This window comes from Halichoeres trimaculatus, unplaced genomic scaffold (genome assembly GCF_033239565.1).
Source record: "Halichoeres trimaculatus isolate MK-OKI-2021-1 unplaced genomic scaffold, fHalTri1.1 fHalTri1_scaffold_16, whole genome shotgun sequence".
Taxonomy (NCBI): Eukaryota; Metazoa; Chordata; class Actinopteri; order Labriformes; family Labridae; genus Halichoeres; species Halichoeres trimaculatus.
This window is the reverse complement of record NW_027437194.1, coordinates 13,604,423-13,625,973: the sequence shown is the minus strand read 5'-3', so window position 1 is coordinate 13,625,973 and position 21,551 is coordinate 13,604,423. Positions and strand designations below refer to the sequence as shown.

General features: G+C 38.7%; 1 protein-coding gene across 2 annotated transcripts; it reads left to right on the top strand.

The window, feature by feature from the left end:
• The first annotated feature begins 1,787 nt into the window (after nucleotides 1-1,787).
• st8sia3 (ST8 alpha-N-acetyl-neuraminide alpha-2,8-sialyltransferase 3) lies at nucleotides 1,788-21,517 on the top strand. Of its 2 annotated transcripts, XM_074689821.1 has the most exons (5): nucleotides 1,788-2,744; nucleotides 7,708-7,737; nucleotides 10,218-10,337; nucleotides 11,410-11,967; nucleotides 14,033-21,517. In XM_074689821.1, exons 1-5 carry the CDS (start codon nucleotides 2,491-2,493, stop codon nucleotides 14,313-14,315), a joined length of 1,245 nt encoding a protein of 414 aa, XP_074545922.1. In that variant the 5' UTR covers nucleotides 1,788-2,490; the 3' UTR covers nucleotides 14,316-21,517. The 2 variants fall into 2 exon arrangements, with proteins under 2 accessions (XP_074545922.1, XP_074545923.1); XM_074689822.1 differs by lacking the exon at nucleotides 7,708-7,737 and having other exon boundaries at nucleotides 1,789-2,744.
• Nucleotides 21,518-21,551: the final 34 nt, after the last annotated feature.

The following is a 21,551-nucleotide window of genomic DNA, read 5'->3' as shown; positions in this document are numbered from 1 at the left end:
ACAGAAATTCATTCGGTTTGCTTTTCCGTTTCTGTTTTGCTGGGGGAAAAAAAAACAACAGCTCAAAATGATTGATTGGTTGAATCCGTTGCACATACACATATGGAAAACAACAGATCAAATCATGAAATTAATTAAAATTGCTGTCAGTTATTCACAGTTAGTCCTCAGTGTAAGTTGTGTGACCATCATTTTTTTTGTCAGTCTTCTTATTCATGATTCTTTCACATATCCAACATGTTGCGCTGTCCTTGCTTCTATTTTCTGTATAATCTTTTAAAATAAAAGCCACAGTTTGTGACATTTCTTTGATCCATCTTCCAAGTCAGATACAGTAAATGCTCTAGTGCAACTCCAAGTCTAAGCTGCAGGGTGCTGACAACAAGCTTTCAAATCAGCCTCTTTTTGTTCATGTTTCTCAGAGCCAGTGAATGATAGGGCCAATTTTTAAAACTCAGCACAATAGATTTTTTTTGTTTAAAATTTTATCTACATGTGCATAGGACAAAATCAGCAAAAAAGTTATTGGCAGCACTTTGTTAACAGGGGGTGCCACAATCAAAAATTAAACAACAGTTCCACACAAAAGCTTTAAGATTGCTGGTTTTTGAACAGATATTTTTTGTTCCTATTGTAAAATTGAGATGAGCTCAAATCACAACTTCATCACTTATTGGTATGACTTCATCTGTCAGTGTTTTGAAAAATGCACAGCATGTTAAAAACTGACCGGCTAGGGCAGCGGCGGGGAAAAAAAAAAAAAAAAAAAGTAAAAGGTACTTTGCATATGGTTTGGGGGGCAAGTTTATTAGCAAAAGGTGCAGCTGAGTGTGTTTTGTCAACCAGGAGAGCACTTAAGCTCATGCTTTTTAACAATTGGGGGAAACCACCTGTGCACACCACTGCTGTACAGTCATTTTAGTACAAGAGCAATGCTGGTTATCATAATACATATAACTGAACCCAGTGCCAGATGAGTCTTCAGACATTTCTTAAAAGTAGGGATGCTGCAGATTGTATAGAGTTAGGTAATTAATTCCACCATTTAGGAAAAACAGAAGAGAAGAGTCTGGCTAGAGATTTGGAGCCGCGCTGGGCTGGCAGCACCAGGCGTCTTTCACAAGCACAGTGTAATGGGCCAGAAGGAGTGTAGACCTGGATGAGGAACCCCCTGTGTTCAAGTATTCATTGTGAGGTTGTGTGTTCCAATGTTAAGTCTTCTGTTTTATTTTGAAGGTCTTGCCCCTCCTATTTGATTGTACTCATTAGTTTTACCCATGTCTGGTCTCACACCTGTGTGTTTACTCTCAGTTTCTTCACTTCTTTGTGTCGTCTTTCTCAACATGACATGTTCTGTTTTCTTCTACTGATTTTTTTTCAACTAAATGTGTTTTCTTGGACTTTTGGATCTTATTTTTTGGGGTGGTCTGCACTTGGGTCCTCCTTGTTTTGTGGTGCATATTCTGTTATTTTTCTCGTGTTGTATTTGGGGGACAAGAAGGGATGGGTAAACTTAGTTCCTGATGTGATAAGGAATGCTAACTTAAAAAGATATGGCCATTAATGTAGTTAGGGGCTCTGAGGAAATGTTCGTGTAAGAGGCCCTTACTGCTGTGCAACACTTTTTTGCAAAACGACAGGGGCCCCTAGCACGCATGTTTTCGACCTTTTTCTTATTTCTCAATAACACACTTTGTAGAAGCAGGAAGTGTGTTTTCACATGTTAAACAAGAGTCCTGAGTGGCACTTGTCGCCTCTTCAGTCTGTCTGAGCAGCTGCTCTCTCCCTGCCTCCGTGCCCCCGTCAGGACGCAGAGCTCCGCCTCGGATGCTGCTGCTGTTTATCTGATTACCGCGATACAAGAGCTGCGTCTCCTTAAAGCGACAATCCGGTTTAATTAATCAGACAGCCGGGAGAACAGGAGGAGAGACAGGGGGAGAGAGAAGATAAGCAGAGGATAAAGAGAGGAGCAGCATTCTCCGGCCGCCACCATCTTCTTTCTGCTGGACGTCTCAGCTTCATTCGCCCCATCTTCAAGCTCTGATACGGGCTGTGATCTCCCCCTGCATGCCTGCAGAAAACCCTCAGAGGCTCCCCTCCTCCTCCTCACTCCGCCTCCGCTCTCCATCCTTCTGTCCATGACCAGAACGATGCGTCACGCCTGTGCTTCCTGCGCTCGTCCTTCCGCAGACGCGTTGCTATCTCCTTAGCTCATATCTGTTATTCAAAACCGGATCGTTAGCGCGGCCCCCTCAGTCCTGCTCATCTCTTGGACTCTGCTGCATTCACACCTTCTGTCACAAACGTCAGTAATTCAGCGGTTTTTGCCTCTTTTCCAGCATGTCCGGCCTTTTCGTCTCTGCGTCTCTCTCTGCCGCCCATGCGCCCTCACTACCGCGGCACCGCATCTGCTGGCCCTCCGCACATGGACTCTGAAATCTGCGTGAAGCGCGCGTCATTTTCGCGTCTACGCCCCTCGCTCGGCTGCGGATGCGGTGCACCTGGGTGCTCGCTGTCTCCTCGTCCTGGCCCGTCTCTGATCCTCTGGTCCGGGGGGGCTGGTGCCCACAAAGAGGCAGGATGGTGAGGATAGCAAGTGCGCTGGGGCTCGTCATGTTCAGCGTGGCTCTGCTCATCCTGTCGCTCATCAGCTACGTGTCCATCAAGAAGGACTTCCTGCTCAGCACCCCCAGATACGGACCTAATGGAGGATCCAGGCTGTCCATGTTCCACGCGGGGTTTCGGTGAGTACAGGCCGAGCTGCAGAGCTGCAGACATCTGCTGAGAGTGGGTGTGCACTGATCAGCTGAGGCTTTTATTTATAGTCATTCTAGGTGCAGTCTGTACATGCTGACAGGGTAGAATTCAGAGATGATGCAGGGTTTATGTGCTTTCCAATATAGCTTTCCTACATTGTTTGTGTTTTAAATGATTCTATAATCCCCATGCATTGTGTTAATGACATTTATGTGTCCAGCATTTACTAATAGATATCATAATAAGACAATCTTCTGAAACATCTTTGGAAGCCCATGTAGGAGGTGCACTGGCTGACTCAGATGAAGGCCTCTCTGCTGGCTGAGGCCTGGCAGCTCTCAGACTGTGATGCCGTGGTTTCATACAGTAATTTTCATCCATATCATTAGGTTAATCAATGCAGTAGTATTTATACGATCAATCACAATGCAACCATTAAGTATTTATGCAGTGGGGAACATGGGACCTCTCCTGTTAGCTTTAAGTATGAAGCTGCTACAGGTTTAATCTGGGGTTAAAAACACCAACGCTAGCATACAGTAACAGTCAGACTAGTCTGATTCCAACTTTGTGCAGCCCTCAGGATGAATCTGACTCAGAGTTTTAGACTGAAGCTGCTGACAGATATGAATCAGTGCTGACATTAAAGTCATCATAACCTTACACCAAAAATAGCACAGAACAATGAAGCAAACTGTTATCTTCTGCCTCTGGTCTTGTTGCTAAGCTAAGTTGGACAGCTGCAGCAGCTACAAGTAGATCTACTTGTACCAACACTTATAATGCAACAACTCCTGCCTTTCTCAGTTCTTACTTCATACTCTCTGTTTTGTGCAGAACACGGGGCAGGACATGATACAAAACGCTGCTCCAAAAGCCACAGTGTAATGTTGGCAGCACAATAACGGATAATGCAACAGAGACTTACAGTGTGAACACCTTTAGCAATGCAACTCTAGTGTGAAGACATCTCATGTTGAAAATCATTCAGCCTTATAGTTTTATCATCCAATCACTCTTCTGGATTAGCTCAGTCACATGATATGAATTTTATCAGCCCTTTCTGTTCACTTAAGGTGAAATTTTAGAAAAGAATTACACCTGTGAGCTTACAAACCTAAAGCCCACCTCAGAAGTTTGTAAAAATTTCCACAAGTAGAAACCAACAACCTTTAGCTCCACTGTTATGTAAAAAATCATCCTCCTTTGGATCAGTTTCTCAGCTCTGGAGTGGATGACAATAGTTGGTTGTATCTATATTAGTAAGCTGGCTTTACCCTGATTAACTGGTTTAAATTAATATCATGTTGGTGCATTTTCTCAGTCCACGCAAGTGTGTATCAAACTAAAGCATCCGTTGTTTATGTCACTGATAACAACAGCTGTGCTCTAGATCAGCCCATCCACTCACCATCTCCCTTCAAGTCAATTCATCAACATATTCCTTAAAAGTAATTTAGACCACAGGGAATACATTTTAATTCGCTGTGTTACTGGAAAAACAGATTTTTCCCATTTGCTGAAGTCAATTATTAGACATTAATACAATCTGTGGGCTGAGGCCAGATGTTTGTCTCTTTCCGTTCTTTGTGATTTTGTCTGCGTGAACCACAGCTGCATTTGTGACACAGGAGAACCAGAGAGCAAAAGCACAGAAACACAGGGGAGAGGTTGGATTACTCTGAACTGTGGACAAAACCATTGCAACAGTTGAAACAGCACCTCCCTGTCCAAAAGATTTCCAGACATGCAGGAAGTAACAAAGCATCTCAGGCCAAATTTGGTTTTCCATTAAAATTTTAAAACTTAATGTGAGTGTGAATTAGCCTGAACTAGCTATTTACTGCTATGTATACATCACCACTTCAGCACTGAACAGAAGGAAGTGCTGCCACACAAAGGAGAAGGGTCCATCATTTTAATGTACTCTTGGACTATAATGTAAAAAAAAAATATTGAAAGCAAGCCCGTTCTTTAAAAAGCTACGGTTATTTGGAATCAAGGGGCAATATCTGCTTTAAACAAATAAAGCCAATGCTGTAGTACTACAAGTTGAAGTTCTTAAAGATTCTGCTTCAGGCTGTCTGCAGAAAGACCAGAAACCATGTACACACCAAGCAAAACCCTCTGCCCCCCTGACTTTTTTTTTTTTTTTAGCATAAAAAAAACTATTTACAGCCTTGTTCAAAAACAACTTTGGTCTGAATCGCTGAGTTCACTCGTGGCACACACTATTCTGGTGGTAGGTTTTTGTGTAACTCAGTAGTTTAGAAGATATTAAGATTAAGATCACAAGTTTTTCCAATCAGAGGCACAGCTCACATGACTGACAGGTCTGGCATCCTTTAGCTGCTAGTAAGGAGGCTCAAAGCCCGCCTCTTGAGTCAGCATTTCCAATATGGCCTCCACCAACGATTGGCTTCATTACACTGTTCAGGAACAGATGGGTGATGTCATGGAGACTGTGTCCACATGACATACAGTCTATAGTTAGATTGAGGATGTTTGATGATACCTTTTACAGCCAGATTCTTGATTAACAATGCTCACATGTAGGCCTGTCATGATAATCAATAAATCAATTAACCGAACGATAAATAAAAACGTCCTCGGTAAGTTTGCCAGCCTCGATAAACTGACATGTGCATGCATGTTTGTTTTCCTCCTCTCTTTCGACCAAAGAGGCTGAATGAGAAGATGGCTCACTAGGGCTATCTTTCCTAAGGTTGCGGTGCATAGGTTCTATTGCAGGTCTAGCGGATTTATAGCGGAGTGAGCATCTGTCAAAAATGCGATTTTTGGCATCTTTTGCGACGGGGCTGCTCGCGCGTACACACGGAGAGAGCTGAAGCGAGCGTCCTGAGGGGTAAGGAGGAAACACACGCTAATATGAGTGATGGCACAAAAGATACGGTTCTTAAGCCGCCTGCCACAGTCCCAGTGTGGGAATATTTTGTTTTTTTCTCAGAATGAACAAAGTGTGAGCTCATGAACACCAACGAGCTGATATGTCGCATTTGTTTGAAAATAGTGGCGACGAAGAAGAAGAAGGGGAGGTGCAGCGGAGCCTTGTTCTTTGACAATCCGCTCTTACTGAGGCTTTTGGTCGGCAAAGTAAATAGAAATAAAAGCGCCAAATGGTGGGCGCTCAAAGACAGCTACATTGCCAAAGAAATGCAGCCCTTCAATACGGTTGAAAGCCAGAAATGTTCAAAATGTTTGACAGACAGTACGGATTGACTGGGAAAAAGTACATGTCACAAACAATTCAGGAACTGTATAAACTCCCTTTTATTTAGGCTATAGTTTTTATTGTTTTTATTGGTTTTTTTTTGGAGTTTCGGTTTTTATTTAGAGACAGGGTCTATGTTTTATTGTTTTTGATTAGTATTAATTATTTTCATTGACATGTATTTTTTCTAAAAGAGTCAATTTCATTTTCATTGTATTTTTTTTCTCTTTCTTGTTTGTTAAATTAATTATATTTTTTCTTTAATTTATTTTATTTAAAAGATCCTGACCTTTTAATTACAGTTAAATACTCTTAAGAAATTAAAGTTTCTTGCTTTTGATATGGTGTACTCACTTTATTATCCCATTTATCATGATTACATCAGTGACAAATTGGAGAAACAAACCAAAATAATATTGACAATAATATCGTTTATCGGCAATAATATTTTGGAAAATTATCGTCTAGCAAAATTTGTTATCGTGACAGGCCTACTTACATGCTTACTCACTCTCACATTGTTAAGAATATAATCCTCCATCAGAATCATCAGAGCAAGTCCTCACACACACACAACAAGTAATTTCTTTTTCTTCATCTTCCAACCAATTCCTTCTGTGTGGCAACTTACAAAATGAGTGCTACGGTAGAAACATGACGGTGCAAAACTGCGGCCTCCTGGAGGGGGACCTGCTCCTGTGTAGAGACATAGTAGACTCCTCAAAGTCAACCAAATCAAAATACTTATAAATTCAGGCATATTAATGAATTTTACAGTAAACTTATGTCTTCCAGGTTTGTTATGCTAAATGCTACTTAATATGACACACTGTAGCTTTAAGCACTGCTGAGTGAAATCCTAATGTTCAGCCTGTATGACTACATCCGCTTAGAACTGAACATTGTCAATGAAAAGGTCTGACTCCTCAGACATCCACTCTTAGTGCCTGTATTTGTAAAATGTGTCACACCTGACTGAACCCCTTCTAGTGAATCAGTTTCCCATCTAAACAGCATGTCTGCTGGCATGAGGAGAGCGCTCTGACGCTTCTGAGGAGGTTTGAGTTGAGCCTCTGCAGTTCAGCTTCATGGAAAATCATTCTGTAAATCATTCTGTGGAGCTAAAACAGCCTTGTTCTGATGGAGGTTCTGGAGGCCAGCGAGCCGTCCTTGGCTCTGATTTACTGTGTGAGAGCTGCATTCATTTTCAACCTGCCTGTAATCATTTTCCTCCTCGCCCCGCTGTCACCTCAGGCCAAGGTTGGTCTCAGAGTGAGTTAGATGTGAAGGGGGGAAGCATTTTGAAGAGAAAACACTCTAACAGTGTCCTGCTGGGTTGTTGGGTGAGAGTTTCTCTTAAGGAGCATAGCAGAGGTAGTTTCAGCAGCTCGTGGAAGAAGAAAGCACAAATCCATCCCATGGTATGTACTCTGGGAAAAGTGCAGGGCATAATGAGTAATCACAAGGATGATAGCTTAGCTGTGGTGCCATTAGATCTCAAGATTCTGATGAAGGAGCTGACAGGAGCTTACTCAGGACAACACCTCATGCAACCCTGAAGTTATTCTAAGGATGTCATAGTGTATTGGAAATGCACTTAAACTCTGCACATCAGATCTTGATTAGGTCTACTTCATGTCTTTTTAAGCTCAGTGGTGATGGATAGAATGAGAGTAAGTGCATTGTTTTGTTTTTGTTTCACATTCCTCTTTCCGCAGTGAGAGGCCGCCTCGCAAACCCGACCTGAGGTGAATACAAGTGATGACATTTTAACTTCGAACATTTTTTTTTTTTTGCATTATTTTAATTTTATTTTTCTGGTATGAGAGTTTGAGCTTCACTTATTATTTTCTTTTTCTAAGCAATAAACAATAAAACCAAACAGCTTGCTCTCTTCTATTACTCATTTGCTGCTTTTAACCCTTTGCTTCACATTTGTAGCAGCAGAACATTTGGTGGATCTTGCAAAGCCACCAGCAGCCTCTGCTTCAGCTTGCGACTCTAATTTTCTCAGACACCTTTTGGATAATGAAGCGATGGATTCAGTGGCATGCAAGAACAAATAATGAACACCAGGAGTTTGAAATAATGTCACATTATGTCACAATATCACCACACTTATCCAATGAAGACTCTTGGAGTAATCATTGTTTTATCATTATCGTGAGTTTTTATCCTTGATACAAAGTTGGAGCATCAACATATTTGGGAAATTAAAAAAGTAGAGCTGTGCCACCATTGCCCAAATAGTGATTTTTAAACTTGAATCTTAGTTATTATCTTCTGCATGCAAGATAATAATGTGTTTGCATACTGGCTATTGGGATCAGCATGACAAAGCAAGATAAAAGAAAACTTGAATTTGCATGTCTGACTGAAGCTGTGAAGCCTTGATGAAAATTAGGAGCCAGTTATCAAGTATACTTCTGAACGAGTTCAAATCAGTGCTTCTTTCATGCTGATCCGTTGAGCTGCACTTCTCTGACTGAACCTCACTGACTATGAAATGATGCTGCAACAACAGAAAAAAGCTGCTGGAGGTCTGCCTGCCATCAGATTCAGGTCAAACAGTATGAACACACCGCTTTAAGGTTTGCTTTAAGCTGGCCAGACTTCCCCGAGATGGGTTAGGACCTTCAGGACAGCTACAAGATATTTGAATGATCATTATTTACATTTCATTAACAGATATCTTTCTCTGCCTGAACTGTCCTGGTGCAACCAATGCCCCAAAATTGGTTTGAACCAAAGTGAAAACACATGGAGAATACTGATTTGACCAGTGACCTGAAACCTTGACATTTTAATGTTTAGTCAAAGACAGAAATGAGTGTTGAGGGTAAAGTTTGATGATATTTGGTATGCTGTGGGGTCGAAACAGCTGCAAGGATAAAATGTTTTGTAATTGCTCTAGCAGACAGTTGCAGCCATGGATGGATGGGTACCAACACTGCAACCTAATCCTTAAGGCACCTGAGCCTTGACCAAATTCTGTCATAAGTACCGGGTACCAATTCACGTAAAAACAAAAGGTACCATGTTAAGGTACCTAAATGCTTCCTTGTGACTGTTGAGGAGTGGAAGAGTAGGAAATTTTCCATGCTGGACATGAACACAGCATTGCAAGGTTATATATTGAAGAATAAATATGTTAAATTGAAAAAATATATATATATTGTGAAAGTAATTTATATTTTTTACCACATAAATACAAAAAGTACTGAAAAATTGGTACCGTTGAGTACCAATTGCCAGGTACCGGGCCTTGGTACCATATTGTTTCAAATGTGAAAGGTACCCATCCCTATCTGCAATGCTTGCATGGCTGTGCAGAAACACGGAGTGAAAAACATACAATACATAGAAGATGTCAAGGTTTCACTGCAAAAATGAGGCATAGAGGAAAGCATATTAAAGAAACGGTGCTACATGGTAACCTCCTGGCTAACCAATTTTTTAAACTCGTGTTTTTGATTGGATGAGTTAAGGCTTCTTGCACTGCAAAAATGATTAATTGATAAAAGAAAACCTCCTGCTCAATCTTAAAGATTGAATTTACCAACATTACTGATCTGACAATGTGTAAAAGTTTTAAATCCATCTTTGGAGTTAAACAAGTTGTACAGAATAAGATATGTTGCTCTTGGTGGATAGAATTTCTTTAACAGATCGGTTTTATAGCTCATTTGACACAATGAGATGATTTAAGTGAAGATCTGTGGTAATAAACAAGAGGTGTGTGTATGTCAAATGACAGCTGACAATTTTTTGTCAGCATCACATATTTATATATTTGCTGGATGACTCCTTAAACACTTTGTGAGTTGACTAGTCTAGACAAGTTTTTGGGAATAGCTTTCTGTTACCATATGAGCCTTCATGGTGGTCCTGCACATATTTGCAACAATATTAGGAGACAGAAGCAGTTCTATGATCCTACCTTCGGTTTCAAGGTATTCCTAAATTCAAAAGTGTAACATGCAATTTTATTAAACAAAATAAATTGATGAACTAGCAATGATTGGATAAACTGCTAACACAGGAATACATTTAATATGACATATAGATCTTATCTTCATTCTGGTGAAGATTTTGATTTCCAAAAACAGCTCCATGATTTGAAACTTTCCTCCAAATATTTTGAAGTGCAAGTGAACAAAGCTTACCTCCTGGCACAGGGAGACTGAGTTAACCTTTGTTTTCTATCTCCTCATCCTCATCTGTGTAGCTCCCAGCTGGCGATGAAGTATCTGGATCCAGCTTTCAGCCCTCTCACCAACTCTCTCAGCGAGGATCTACAGAACTCCTCCAAGTGGAGATTCAACAGTTCTGCTTTTATAAAGCTAAAGTAGGTTTCACACACACAAGTCACTGTCAAAGTCAATGGGTTTTTTTCTTACATTCTCCTTAGCCCTGAGAGTTTATCATATGATTAGGATTTATGGAGGTGAGTGCTAGAGGCTTAAATGCTCAGATTTGTTTTGTTTTGCTAAACCAAATCAGTATAAATGTTAATATTTAATAATATTTACATCATCCACAATCAGTAATCTGAGCACTAATCCTGTTCAATGCATAATGAGAATTAAATACGTTTCATCAGAGTCACTGCCATCATGATGATTGTTTCTGAAGGGCTTACATGCAGAACTGGTATTTATTAAGCTTCAAGTTCATCAGATCAGTTTAGTATGAGGATTAAGCCTCTCACAGGATTTTCACTGTTTTTCATTTGTGCAATTACATTTTGTTGTTGCCACTTTGCCAAGCGCATACAACAAGCCCAGCTATATAGCAGGCTGCTGTGACATAGGAACCAATGAAAAAACATGCACTTCACTGTACTGTGAGGTGCTTTTTAGTGTTGGGTAAAATTTGGATTAATCGATGCATCGTAATATTTACCCATCCAACTCGATATCGATTCTGCTAATCCTCTCAATCAATTCACCTCCCGGCCAGTTGGGGGCACTGTGCATGTAATTCGCATTGTCAGATGGAGGCCACACTAGACCAAACACCAAAATAGCAACCAAAGCAAGCAGCAGCAGCGTCGAAACAGTGTCATCAACTTTTCTTTCGTTTCAAGTTATTTTTGTTGATTCGTTTCTTCAACTTCTAACCTGTCATCGGGTTGTTTTGCTGCTCGAAAATCTGAGGTGACATACCACATATGTTCACATGGGCATGAAAATAAATATCTAAAAAATGTCAACAAAAGCTCTAATTATTTGTACATTTCTACTTCTTGCTCAAATCAATATCTAATTGAATCGAAATGAAATCAAAGCACAACCTAATGAATCAAAATTGACACTTTAATGGAAATAGTCATAGTTCTTTTTGTAATCTTGATATCCTTGCCAGTCCAAAGCTGATCTATACAATATGAAAATAAATGTCCTTTTTCTTTTTTTCAGAGAGGAGATCTCTCAGTACATTGACATCCCTCACAACTTCTCACTGACAAAAAGCTCAGTCCGAATCGGACAGCTGATGCATTACGACTACTCCAGCCACAAGTACGTCTTCTCCATTGGGGAGAACTTCCGCTCACTTCTCCCTGAGGTCTCGCCGATCCTCAACAAACACTACAACAGCTGCGCTGTGATTGGGAACAGCGGCATTCTCACTGGCTCTCGCTGTGGCCCCCAGATCGAGAAGTTTGATTTTGTGTTTCGCTGCAACTTTGCGCCAACAGAGATTTTTAAGAAGGACGTTGGTCGTCGGACAAACATGACGACCTTTAATCCGAGTATCCTAGAGAAATACTACAATAATTTACTGACTGTGCAGGACAGGAACAACTTCTTCCTGAGCTTGAAGAGGCTGGATGGGGCCATCCTGTGGATCCCAGCGTTCTTCTTTCACACGTCAGCCACCGTGACAAGGACGCTGGTGGACTTTTTTGTGGAACATCGAGGTCAGCTAAAAGTCCAGCTAGCCTGGCCTGGAAACATTATGCAGTACATCAACAAGTGAGTCTCAATTACGACAAGTAATTTCCAGTACTTTGAAAGAGCCTTGTTATCTGTATCTGTATTTATTTATCTTTGTCAAATCTGCTGCTGTGTCTTTGCCCTGCATGTGGTAACTAGCGTGTGGTTATGTCGTACTGAGCCGTGCTCTAAATGGCAAAGAGAGATTTAAGCTCCAAAGCCGGATTATAAGGAAACAGCTATTTAGTGAAAGGTATGGCACAGGGCTGTAACAGTGTGTGTGGAGAGGGATTTAAGGCTGGTGCTTAGTGTTGTAGCAGCAGAATAGGCTGCTCGTACAGTAGCCTAATCTTCACCAATCCCATTAAAACTACCTGCTCTGGAAGAATTATCACATTTAAGCAGCTCAGAAGGCTTTCAGCACCTCCAGGACGTAGGAAATGCTTTTGTTGAGGCCAGTCTGGAGTGATCTCCTCTGTGACTCTTCAGAGCAGAATGGCCAAAAGAAACAACAAGGAGGTACCAAATCTTGGTTTATGTCTGTGAATTCAGGACTGCAGTTATGTTCTTTATTGAGCTTTATTGAGTTACAAAGAAGCGAGTGGAGCATCTATGCCATCAAAACAACAAGAGGTTCAATTTGCAGATTATCTTTGTAATTAGTTGTACACTTAGTGGTTCTTTCACATTGACAAGCTTAGGTTTATTTAATATTGAAGAATATTGGCATCATTCAGCACATCAGCACACAACCAGATGCAGATGACTTACTGAAGACCAGTGCTGGGCAAATTACTTTTAAAAAGTAAGAAGTTATAGTTACTTGTTCCTTTCCCCAAAAAGTAATTGAATTAGTAACTGAATTACTCCTTTATAAATATAATTAGTTTCTAGAGAGAGAGTAATTCTTTGAAAATCCTTAAGCAAAATGCTCATATGTATGTTCTTGCCTACGACGTTGAAGTGGTGTCTGTACTTCCATCCTATAAATGCCAGTTTTGACCCAACAGTCCGCTACAGCTCTTGTCGCTCTGGCTGAGCGAGCTGGGTCAGATCCTGCCAACGCTGCCAATTTAGGAGGGATTCTCCTGCTTTTAAACCCTGTCTCTCACTCTACTCCCGGCCTCTAATTTCTCCCGTTTCCCCCCTTAATTTTAAGTGTAGTCCTGTCTTTGCTCATAATTTTTGAAGTCAAAACAATTCAGCTACTTGTGCCTTACATTCAAACCTCAAAAAGCATCCACCCCTCTCTCTCTAGTTGGTTTGATCCAAAAGTGCTGCAGGATATCCTCTCTGACTGCAGGTTACACAGACAAACAGAGGTAGCTGTGTGATATTTGTTGCTGAGAAGTTTACTTTACCATCAGCTCTTTGTTAAAAAACGTGTCACATTTTACTGTTGGTAACCGTTAAGGCCTTACAAACTTACAAGTAGTTCTTAATTAGATTACGAAACAAGTAACGGCATTAGTAATGTTGTTACTTTTAAACACTGTTATTACCAACACTGCTGGAGACTTATAATAACCGTAAAAATGCTCTTGTTATACAGTTATGAAAATGATAACAAAAATATAAACCTTATTAATTCATAGCTTCCCTGAGATTAATGGCTACAGTAAGGTGCCTGGGTGGTAGTTAAAATTGGCCACCCACCTTGCCGTTTTTATTACAGTTTCTTCATTGAAAATCAGGTTAGATGAACAGTCAGTTGCAAAAGATAAATACAAACTAAAACTAAAGCAGCAGTTTCCTTGCTTGAACCCTTGTTTTGTAGTTTCTGTGCCATGGTTCCCATCACTTACTACATGGCCCTGTTACACTCTCAAACTTTTGACGTTTTTACAGAACATCAAACATTTAACAAAACAGGACATAAAACTTTATATATATATATATATATATATATATATATATATATATATATATATATATATATATATATATATATATATATATATATATTTTACTTTGAACCCTGAATAAAAGTTTTGACTGAGCAGCAAGTCAACATTTTATGGTTGACACTTTTAATTCTGTTTAGAAGCCGTAAAGCTGAAGTTTACTTCTGAAATGAAATTGTTCTTTCCCACTTTATCACCAGCTACTGGAAAACCAAACAGCTGTCCCCAAAGCGCCTAAGCACTGGCATCCTGATGTACACGCTGGCGTCCTCCATGTGCAACCAGATCCACCTGTACGGCTTCTGGCCCTTCGGTTGGGACCCCAACACTGGGAAGGAGCTGCCGTACCACTACTACGACAAAAAGGGCACCAAGTTCACCACCAAATGGCAGGAGTCCCACCAGCTGCCTGCTGAGTTCAAACTGCTCTACAAGATGCACATGGAGGGGATGCTGAAGCTCTCCCTCTCACACTGCGCTTAGGAATGAAACTGCAGCAGGTACACCCCTTCTTCAAATTCCTCAAAGGCGCTTCAACAGGAAAGACGCATGGTTCTGCCAAAAGAGAAACCTGGGCCCAGAAGAGGAGTTAGGACAATGGGCTCTTGACCTGACTCTAGACCCATAATCCTGTGCTCAAGACAAACTGTTTGTACAAATTGCAACAAATCAAGAATGTTGGGTCGATTTATTTTCTGAGGCTCCAGATTTTAAAGAAGACTTCAGAGGTTAGTATTTTGGAAATGAAAATAGAAGCTGGAGTGGCATTGATCTTCTCCTGCATAATATCCAACTTTACATATTTCATGGCCATCAGTGGTCTCATCACTCTTGGCACCATCGTTACACCACAGCAGAACTAAAACCAGTCTATGTTCAGAGTGACAGGAAGAGGGCTTTTGTGTTGATGCAGTTTGAGTCCCGGCACAGAGCAAAAACAATAATAGAACCTAGTTGAGGTTTGCTGCATTCTAGTGCAATATTATCCAGCAAGGATCAAACAAATCCCATCTCAGGCTGTGACATACCAAGCCACCTTTTTTGTCTCAAACAAATGCACAAGTTAGCTTCTATTTATGTTGTGTCGTTCTCGAGCTATTTGAGTCGTTGATCATTTCAGCCTCAAGAAGTTGTCTTAACCACTTTACAAGGTCTGGTTCATGCTGGACAACCAGAGCAAACGTTCAGTCATTGAAGTTGTATTAATGGGTAAACTGAAGGTTTCTGAAAGCTTTCACAAGATAAAGAATACTATATGAGTCTATATGAGACACAAATGGGCATGACAAAACAGAAGAGAACGTGGCACTGGTACAGTAAAACAATTATCAGGATACCTTTTGTTGAGTTTAGAAGTCCTTTTTCAAATAAATGTTTTTGATTTAAGCTTCAAATTCTCTTTCAGAGTCACGTTGCGTTAACTTCAACTAGACTTTTTGGAGCATCTAGCTCCATCAATTTGTCTTCAAAGCAAAATACGACCACCAACAAAGACCCTGTGATTTTTTTTCCCCATTAGTTGTTTCTTTCTATTTCTTTTGTGGTGGAGGGATTTAAGACACAGTATACCATGCATCCTTTAATCTATCATCCTGTTGTTCCTTTAAGAGTTGCAGGAGGACCACAGTTTCACCAGCAACAGTTTAATCATCACGTTAATAACTGGATGTGTCAGAGGCTTCTTGAGGGCAAAGTTAAGACTAACTAACCATGAAGTTAAAGGTAGTTCATAAAGCTGCTCGACATGCAGAGCTGGACGATATCAGAGTTTCAAAGATATCTAATATCAGCTGTTAATTAATGACTTATCAGAACACAGCAATCATTACACTTACGTTGTTAATTTAAATATTATGTTGCATCATCTTATCATGATGGCAGAAGCAGACAACATACTTTTCAAATGACATGTTGATTACATCATGCACCTCAACAGACATATATTTATCTTAAGTTTTTAGATCTCAAAAGTTAGTTTAAATAAGCTCCATCCTTTACCTAGGTAACCGAAAAAGAGCAGTATTTTCATATCGTCAACATATCTGTGTCAAACTGATGAATCTGAGTCCTATACTCTCTCTCCTTTTAACGCTGGTTTGGTCTCCACCAACTCCTGAAGAAAATATCTGCCAAATGTTTCACTTTGTTCACCAGCAAGTTGCTAACTGTCAATATGCCATGTGGTGTGGAGTCAGTGTTTGGTGTTAATTTGAGTTCTAAGACTTAAATTTGGGTTGAAACAGTGTCTAGCTCTTTACCACGTTAATACTATGATGTGTAAGAGCATAATATTGGTTTAAGATGTGCCACGAGGAAGGTGTGGATATGATTGGTGTAATTTTTATCAAATATCAATTGGGCTTTATATACATACATATATGTATGTGATTTTTTTTCCAAACTAACATTGCAGCACAAGTAACAGCTGCTTCAGGTTGGCAGGGTGATGGCTGCATGCATATTTACACAGACATTGTAGGAAATTTGCCAAATTTCTTCTTGAACCAAATCTTGAGAAAAAAAAAAAAAAAAAACTAACTTCGAAGCTCTCCACAAAGAAAACAGATGAGCCTTTTATTTTGAAAAAAACAGTAGAAGTACTCTGTATTTCATGCTTGGGGTACTTCCTTCACTTCTAGAACAGGGGTCGCGTCAGCAGATTATTCTCCATCTTTGACAGGATTTTTTGAGCTATAACCGAAAAATCTGAAGGTTGCCCGTCATTTTGACGGATTAGAAAAATAGACGGGCGATATTTGTCTTTCTCCTTCTGCCCATAAGCAATATAATTGCACTCCATGATAAATGTTACAAGCCGTATCTGAGCCGCTTTTGTGATGACATGCTAAAATATATAATTCATAGGTATCAACATCAATTTCTTTTAATTAACAGATTATTGTTTATTATGACGGAATTTTTACGACCCTGTCCTTCAAAATGACAGACAATTAAAATATCTAGTGCAACCTCTGGTCTAGAAATACTGATAAGAGGTCAGTTAACTGTTTTGGTGAGGACCATGTGTAGGTGAGGGTTAAAGTAGGAAGACTTTCTATTTCCCAAACTTTTAGGATTCACCAAACTGAAACTAACGCTCCTCTGCAGCCATCACACAGCCTGAATGAAAACAAGGTAAGGGGTCATATTTAGATACAAGGCTAACAAAAAGGAGACATTGGATGCACCATGAATGAAAGTCATTTTCCCTCTTTTGTTGGACAAATTAGAAATATATATATAAAAAAAGATGGAGCCCTGTTTTATTAATATCACTTCCAATAGAGAGCTGGTTGAAAACCAGAACTATGCAACTTATCAGGAAGATTCACTTTGAGCACGAATGCTGCCATTTCTTTGTGATGCTGTTGGTGTTATTGTGATAGTGTTTTTTTTAATTAATTTCCCCCCTCTGTTATTCTCTGTATTGATATGAAAATAGGTGATACATGTTAGAATAGAGCCTGCTTATCCCATTATCAGTCATCTTAGCAAGGTGTACTGTTCATGTCCTTCAGTTTTTTAGAGTTACATTTAAAGAGTGTTTGCTTTGACCAAACATCAGTCGAAATCCTAAATTAGATTGTTTTGCTGATCTTGATTCAATTAATATTTATTCATGGCTTAAGAGAAAAATCTTGAAATTTTAATCAATTTTTAATTTATTGATAACATCCAGAATCAAGGTTGTTACTGCTGGATTATCAAATGACTATGCTAGGATTGATAGTCTCTAAAAATTGAACAGAAAGTTCACAGGTTTTCAGACGTCACATTTAAAAGTTTAAGGATTTAACAAAAAAAAAAGATTAAAAAAAGTATATATATCAACTGATATCACAGCTCTCAATTTTGCAACTTTTGTGTGCCAAACATGAGCCTGAGAAAGAAAGTTTGGTAAATGTCTTCCAAAATGAAGAAGGTGTGCACAGTCATTGAGAATTTCAGAAAATTGGGTCCTGACTGTCTGAGGAGGTGATGGTGGGTCACCACCAGACCAGCTGACCTAAAGCTCTTTGTAAATCGAAGGTAAGACTCCAGTACAAAACGTATCCTCAGTTCCTTAAGAAATTAGCAGAGCAACACCCAGATGCAGAATTTATTTTGAGGAGGGCCCAAATAACTGCCAGGCTTTTCCATTGATTACTTAATAACTGAGTATAACTTTAGCCTGTGACCTAAGTGAGGTTCACTTTATGGTTTTCTAACAGTTCGAGGAAAACAATCCACTGTTGTGTCCAAATTAAGCATCAATTCACAATAATTAGGCAACAAAAATTATGGCCCAGTTAGCCCTCCATACACTCGTTCTCCAGTGGAATACAGTGGTTTGAAAAGCTAAATTTGTTGTTCTTATGTTTGTTTTTTGTGCTTTATGAGATTCTTGTTTGGTATTAGTCATTTTGTATATCTGTTTAAGAAATTTCCTTTGTATTTGAATATGTTTTCGGATATCAGATGCTAAGTATTATCTCCCCCTGTCTTTTTTTTGTTGACACATCCTCAGAGAAACATTATTATCAAGTGTTGACTAAACATAGAATGGGACAGATGTGGTATTACCATTTGCATTAGCATTCTAATATAATTTTGATCATTTGTTAAAAAGGTCTGTCAAACCACCAAGCCTTTACAAAAATGTGAATTTCATTCATGAAGTTGAAACTCAACTTCAGTGAAATAAATTCACAAGTGCACACAAAGGTTTTTTGTGTATCAGTATAAGCTTTCATATTTTATATGTGCTTTTTTCTGAATACATTTTTCTTTAAGTGTTTATTTTTTCATATATAATCATATTTGCTGAAATGTGCTATTAACAGAAGAGATGGGGAGGACGGTGGGACTTTTATTGTATTTCCAGCTGAATGTCAGCTGTTTCTCTGCCTCTTTTTTGATCTTTAATCTGTTACTGTTTGATTTAACATGGTATATCTATGACTTGAAATGTGATATTTTCAGGACTTTGACTTAAAGATTGTTGGCATTTAGTTTTAATAACAATAGTAATACTGTTATTTTTGACATAAGCACATAACAAGAGCTAATAGTATGTAATTGTAATTTTCTTCATTTGTAATTTTGTTGCTGAAATATCAGTAAGTCTGTGGTTAAATATTTTAAGAATGTATAATTTTGCATTTGGAATGAAACAGAACAAGTTTTACTCCATAAATATCAATAAGCCTCTAGAGTTCATTGTATGAGGGGAAATATAAACTAAAAACACATAAATATATCATGCACAATATGCTGTAGAATAACAAATATGTTTTATTCATCCAATACTTGAAGAAAAATATATCTACTCTGTATTTATTTCAACATTTAGTCATTAAAATGAATGAAGTGATCAATTTGAAAAAGTGGATACTGTCCTGTGAAGAATGCTCGTGTTCTTTGTAACAATCTTTCATGTTCACACACACACACACACACACACACACACACACACACACACACACACACACACACACACACACACAGACACACACACACACACACACACACACACACACACACACACACACACACACACACACACACACACACACACACACACAGAGTTTCTGGTATGCAAACAGAGGAGATGTCAGCGGCCTGCAGGTCGATACTTTGTTCCCTCAGATTTGAGAGACTTGTGAATTTGCTCAACCTCAGGGGTCAGAGGTCAGGGGGCGTCCCCTGACACTGTGAGGTGACTCAGAAGAATCAGACAAAATGCAGTTGCCAGAGCAGAAAATAGTTGTGTCTCAAATTTTTATTTTCATATTTTGTCTCCCCAAAGTAACAGATTTTATTCGGCCAGTTTCAAAATCTGCTGCACTCAATGAGCCCAAATTTTTATCAAGTAAATGTATGTATAAAAAATGAAAAATTTCTCTACTTGTTAAGTCTGCAAAAACCTCAAGAAACTAACTGCATGAAGCGATTTATTTTGTTTACTTGGAATTTGGATTTTTTATTCATTGGAGGCTCATACAATTATTTTTAAAAAATAGTGGCACATTTTTCTATCAACAAAAGTTGTGCCAGTGTGTGTGCATTTGTGCATGTTTGTGTGTGTGTGTGCCTTTCAATTTGTCTTCTGATGAATAGTCATTATTTCAACCTCAGTAGATGTAAATTGACCCACTAAGATCAGAATGACATATGCAAAAGCAATGCGACTAATTCAATTCAAAATTTTATTTTATTATATATTTATTTATATTTATTTTTTGTTTATTTTTTTATAAATATTTTATTCATCATATTAAATTGCAAGAGTCTTCAATCTTAAACCTTTTTTTAGTGGTTGTACATTCACTGAGCAGGAGCAGAATCAACGGTCACAGGGATGTAGGTCAGCGTGTATGTAAATGAGTGAGGTCAGATGGCGTGCGCCGGGGGGCACTGACCTCTGACCTCTGCCTTTTAGCCCCGTTGCGTCATGACAGCAGCTGCTAACAAAAGAAAACCTGCAGGAGTCAACAGCTGGATTTAAACAGGCCTCTGTAATCTCAAGGATTGGGATTCATTTTCATCTGAATGAAGCAATTTGTTACCTTTCATACACAGTTAACCACGAGAAATAATAATCTATGACCAAATTTTAAAAAAAAATGGTTGGATTTGATTTAATATACCACTTTTCTGTCTTTCTGGTATGAGAGATAAGTTTCCATGAAAATCTCCTTAGAAAAATAAGAGTGAAGGTTTTTTTTGTAAAAACACTTTATTTACCTTCTGAAGACTTCATGCTGAGTACACTGAAACAATTGTTCTATACAAGACAAAAAGAATAAGCTTTACTCAAAAAAGAGAACTAATAAAAATATGTGTTTCATATATTTTTAAAAGGGTTTAAATTTGCATTGTTGTGAGGCCAACGTTAGCATGTAAAGAGAAAAACTTTCAGTACAGAAGGAAACAAGGTCAAAACAGCAGCAAAGACGAAAGTGCAGAGCTCAAAAATATAAGCGCTGACAAGATGAGAAGAAAAAAGTAATTGAGGATTAATTTAAAAAAAAAGAAGAGTTATGTAGACAGGCTGTTTTTTTAATTTAAGCAGTGTTGAAAACACACTCTTAGAAGAGGAGGAAGAAGAAGTTAAAAACATGAAGATGAGCTGTTATTTTCTCCCTGAGTTTATGTTTTAATGAAAAACGGAAATTTTATATGAGGCATTTCGTCCGTTTTATTATGTGTGCACATATACTGTTAATATACTGCATTGACAATTGTATTGAAACTTGTATGGGTTAACTTGTGTTTAACGTCCAAAAATATATTTTCTTTTTAGAAATAAAGGCACTTTGTTTAACAACAGATTTGAAGACAGGTTGATAGATTTAGGGTTTAAATTGACAAAGAAGATTTTTTGGGGGGTCCATTTATGTTTGACTCTATTTATCCATTAATTTATTTTGTGAGAACTGCCTGTACAAACTTTGATGCCTGCAAATTTTATTGATTTATAACTCAGAGCAAGGACTAACCAAATAAAACAGCATCAAACATTTTCATTGCTTCAATCATCATCTCTATAGAGCCCTCCAAAAAAAAAAAAAAAAAGGAAAGTCATTAATCTGGACCCACACACCAAGAAACTGTTTCAGGTAATTAGACAAAGTTAGAAATGATCTCTTTTATCACAAACGGGTAAAACATCAAAATGATACGTCTCTGACTTTTGGGCTAAAAAGCACTCCATGAGTCTGATTTGACTCATAAAAC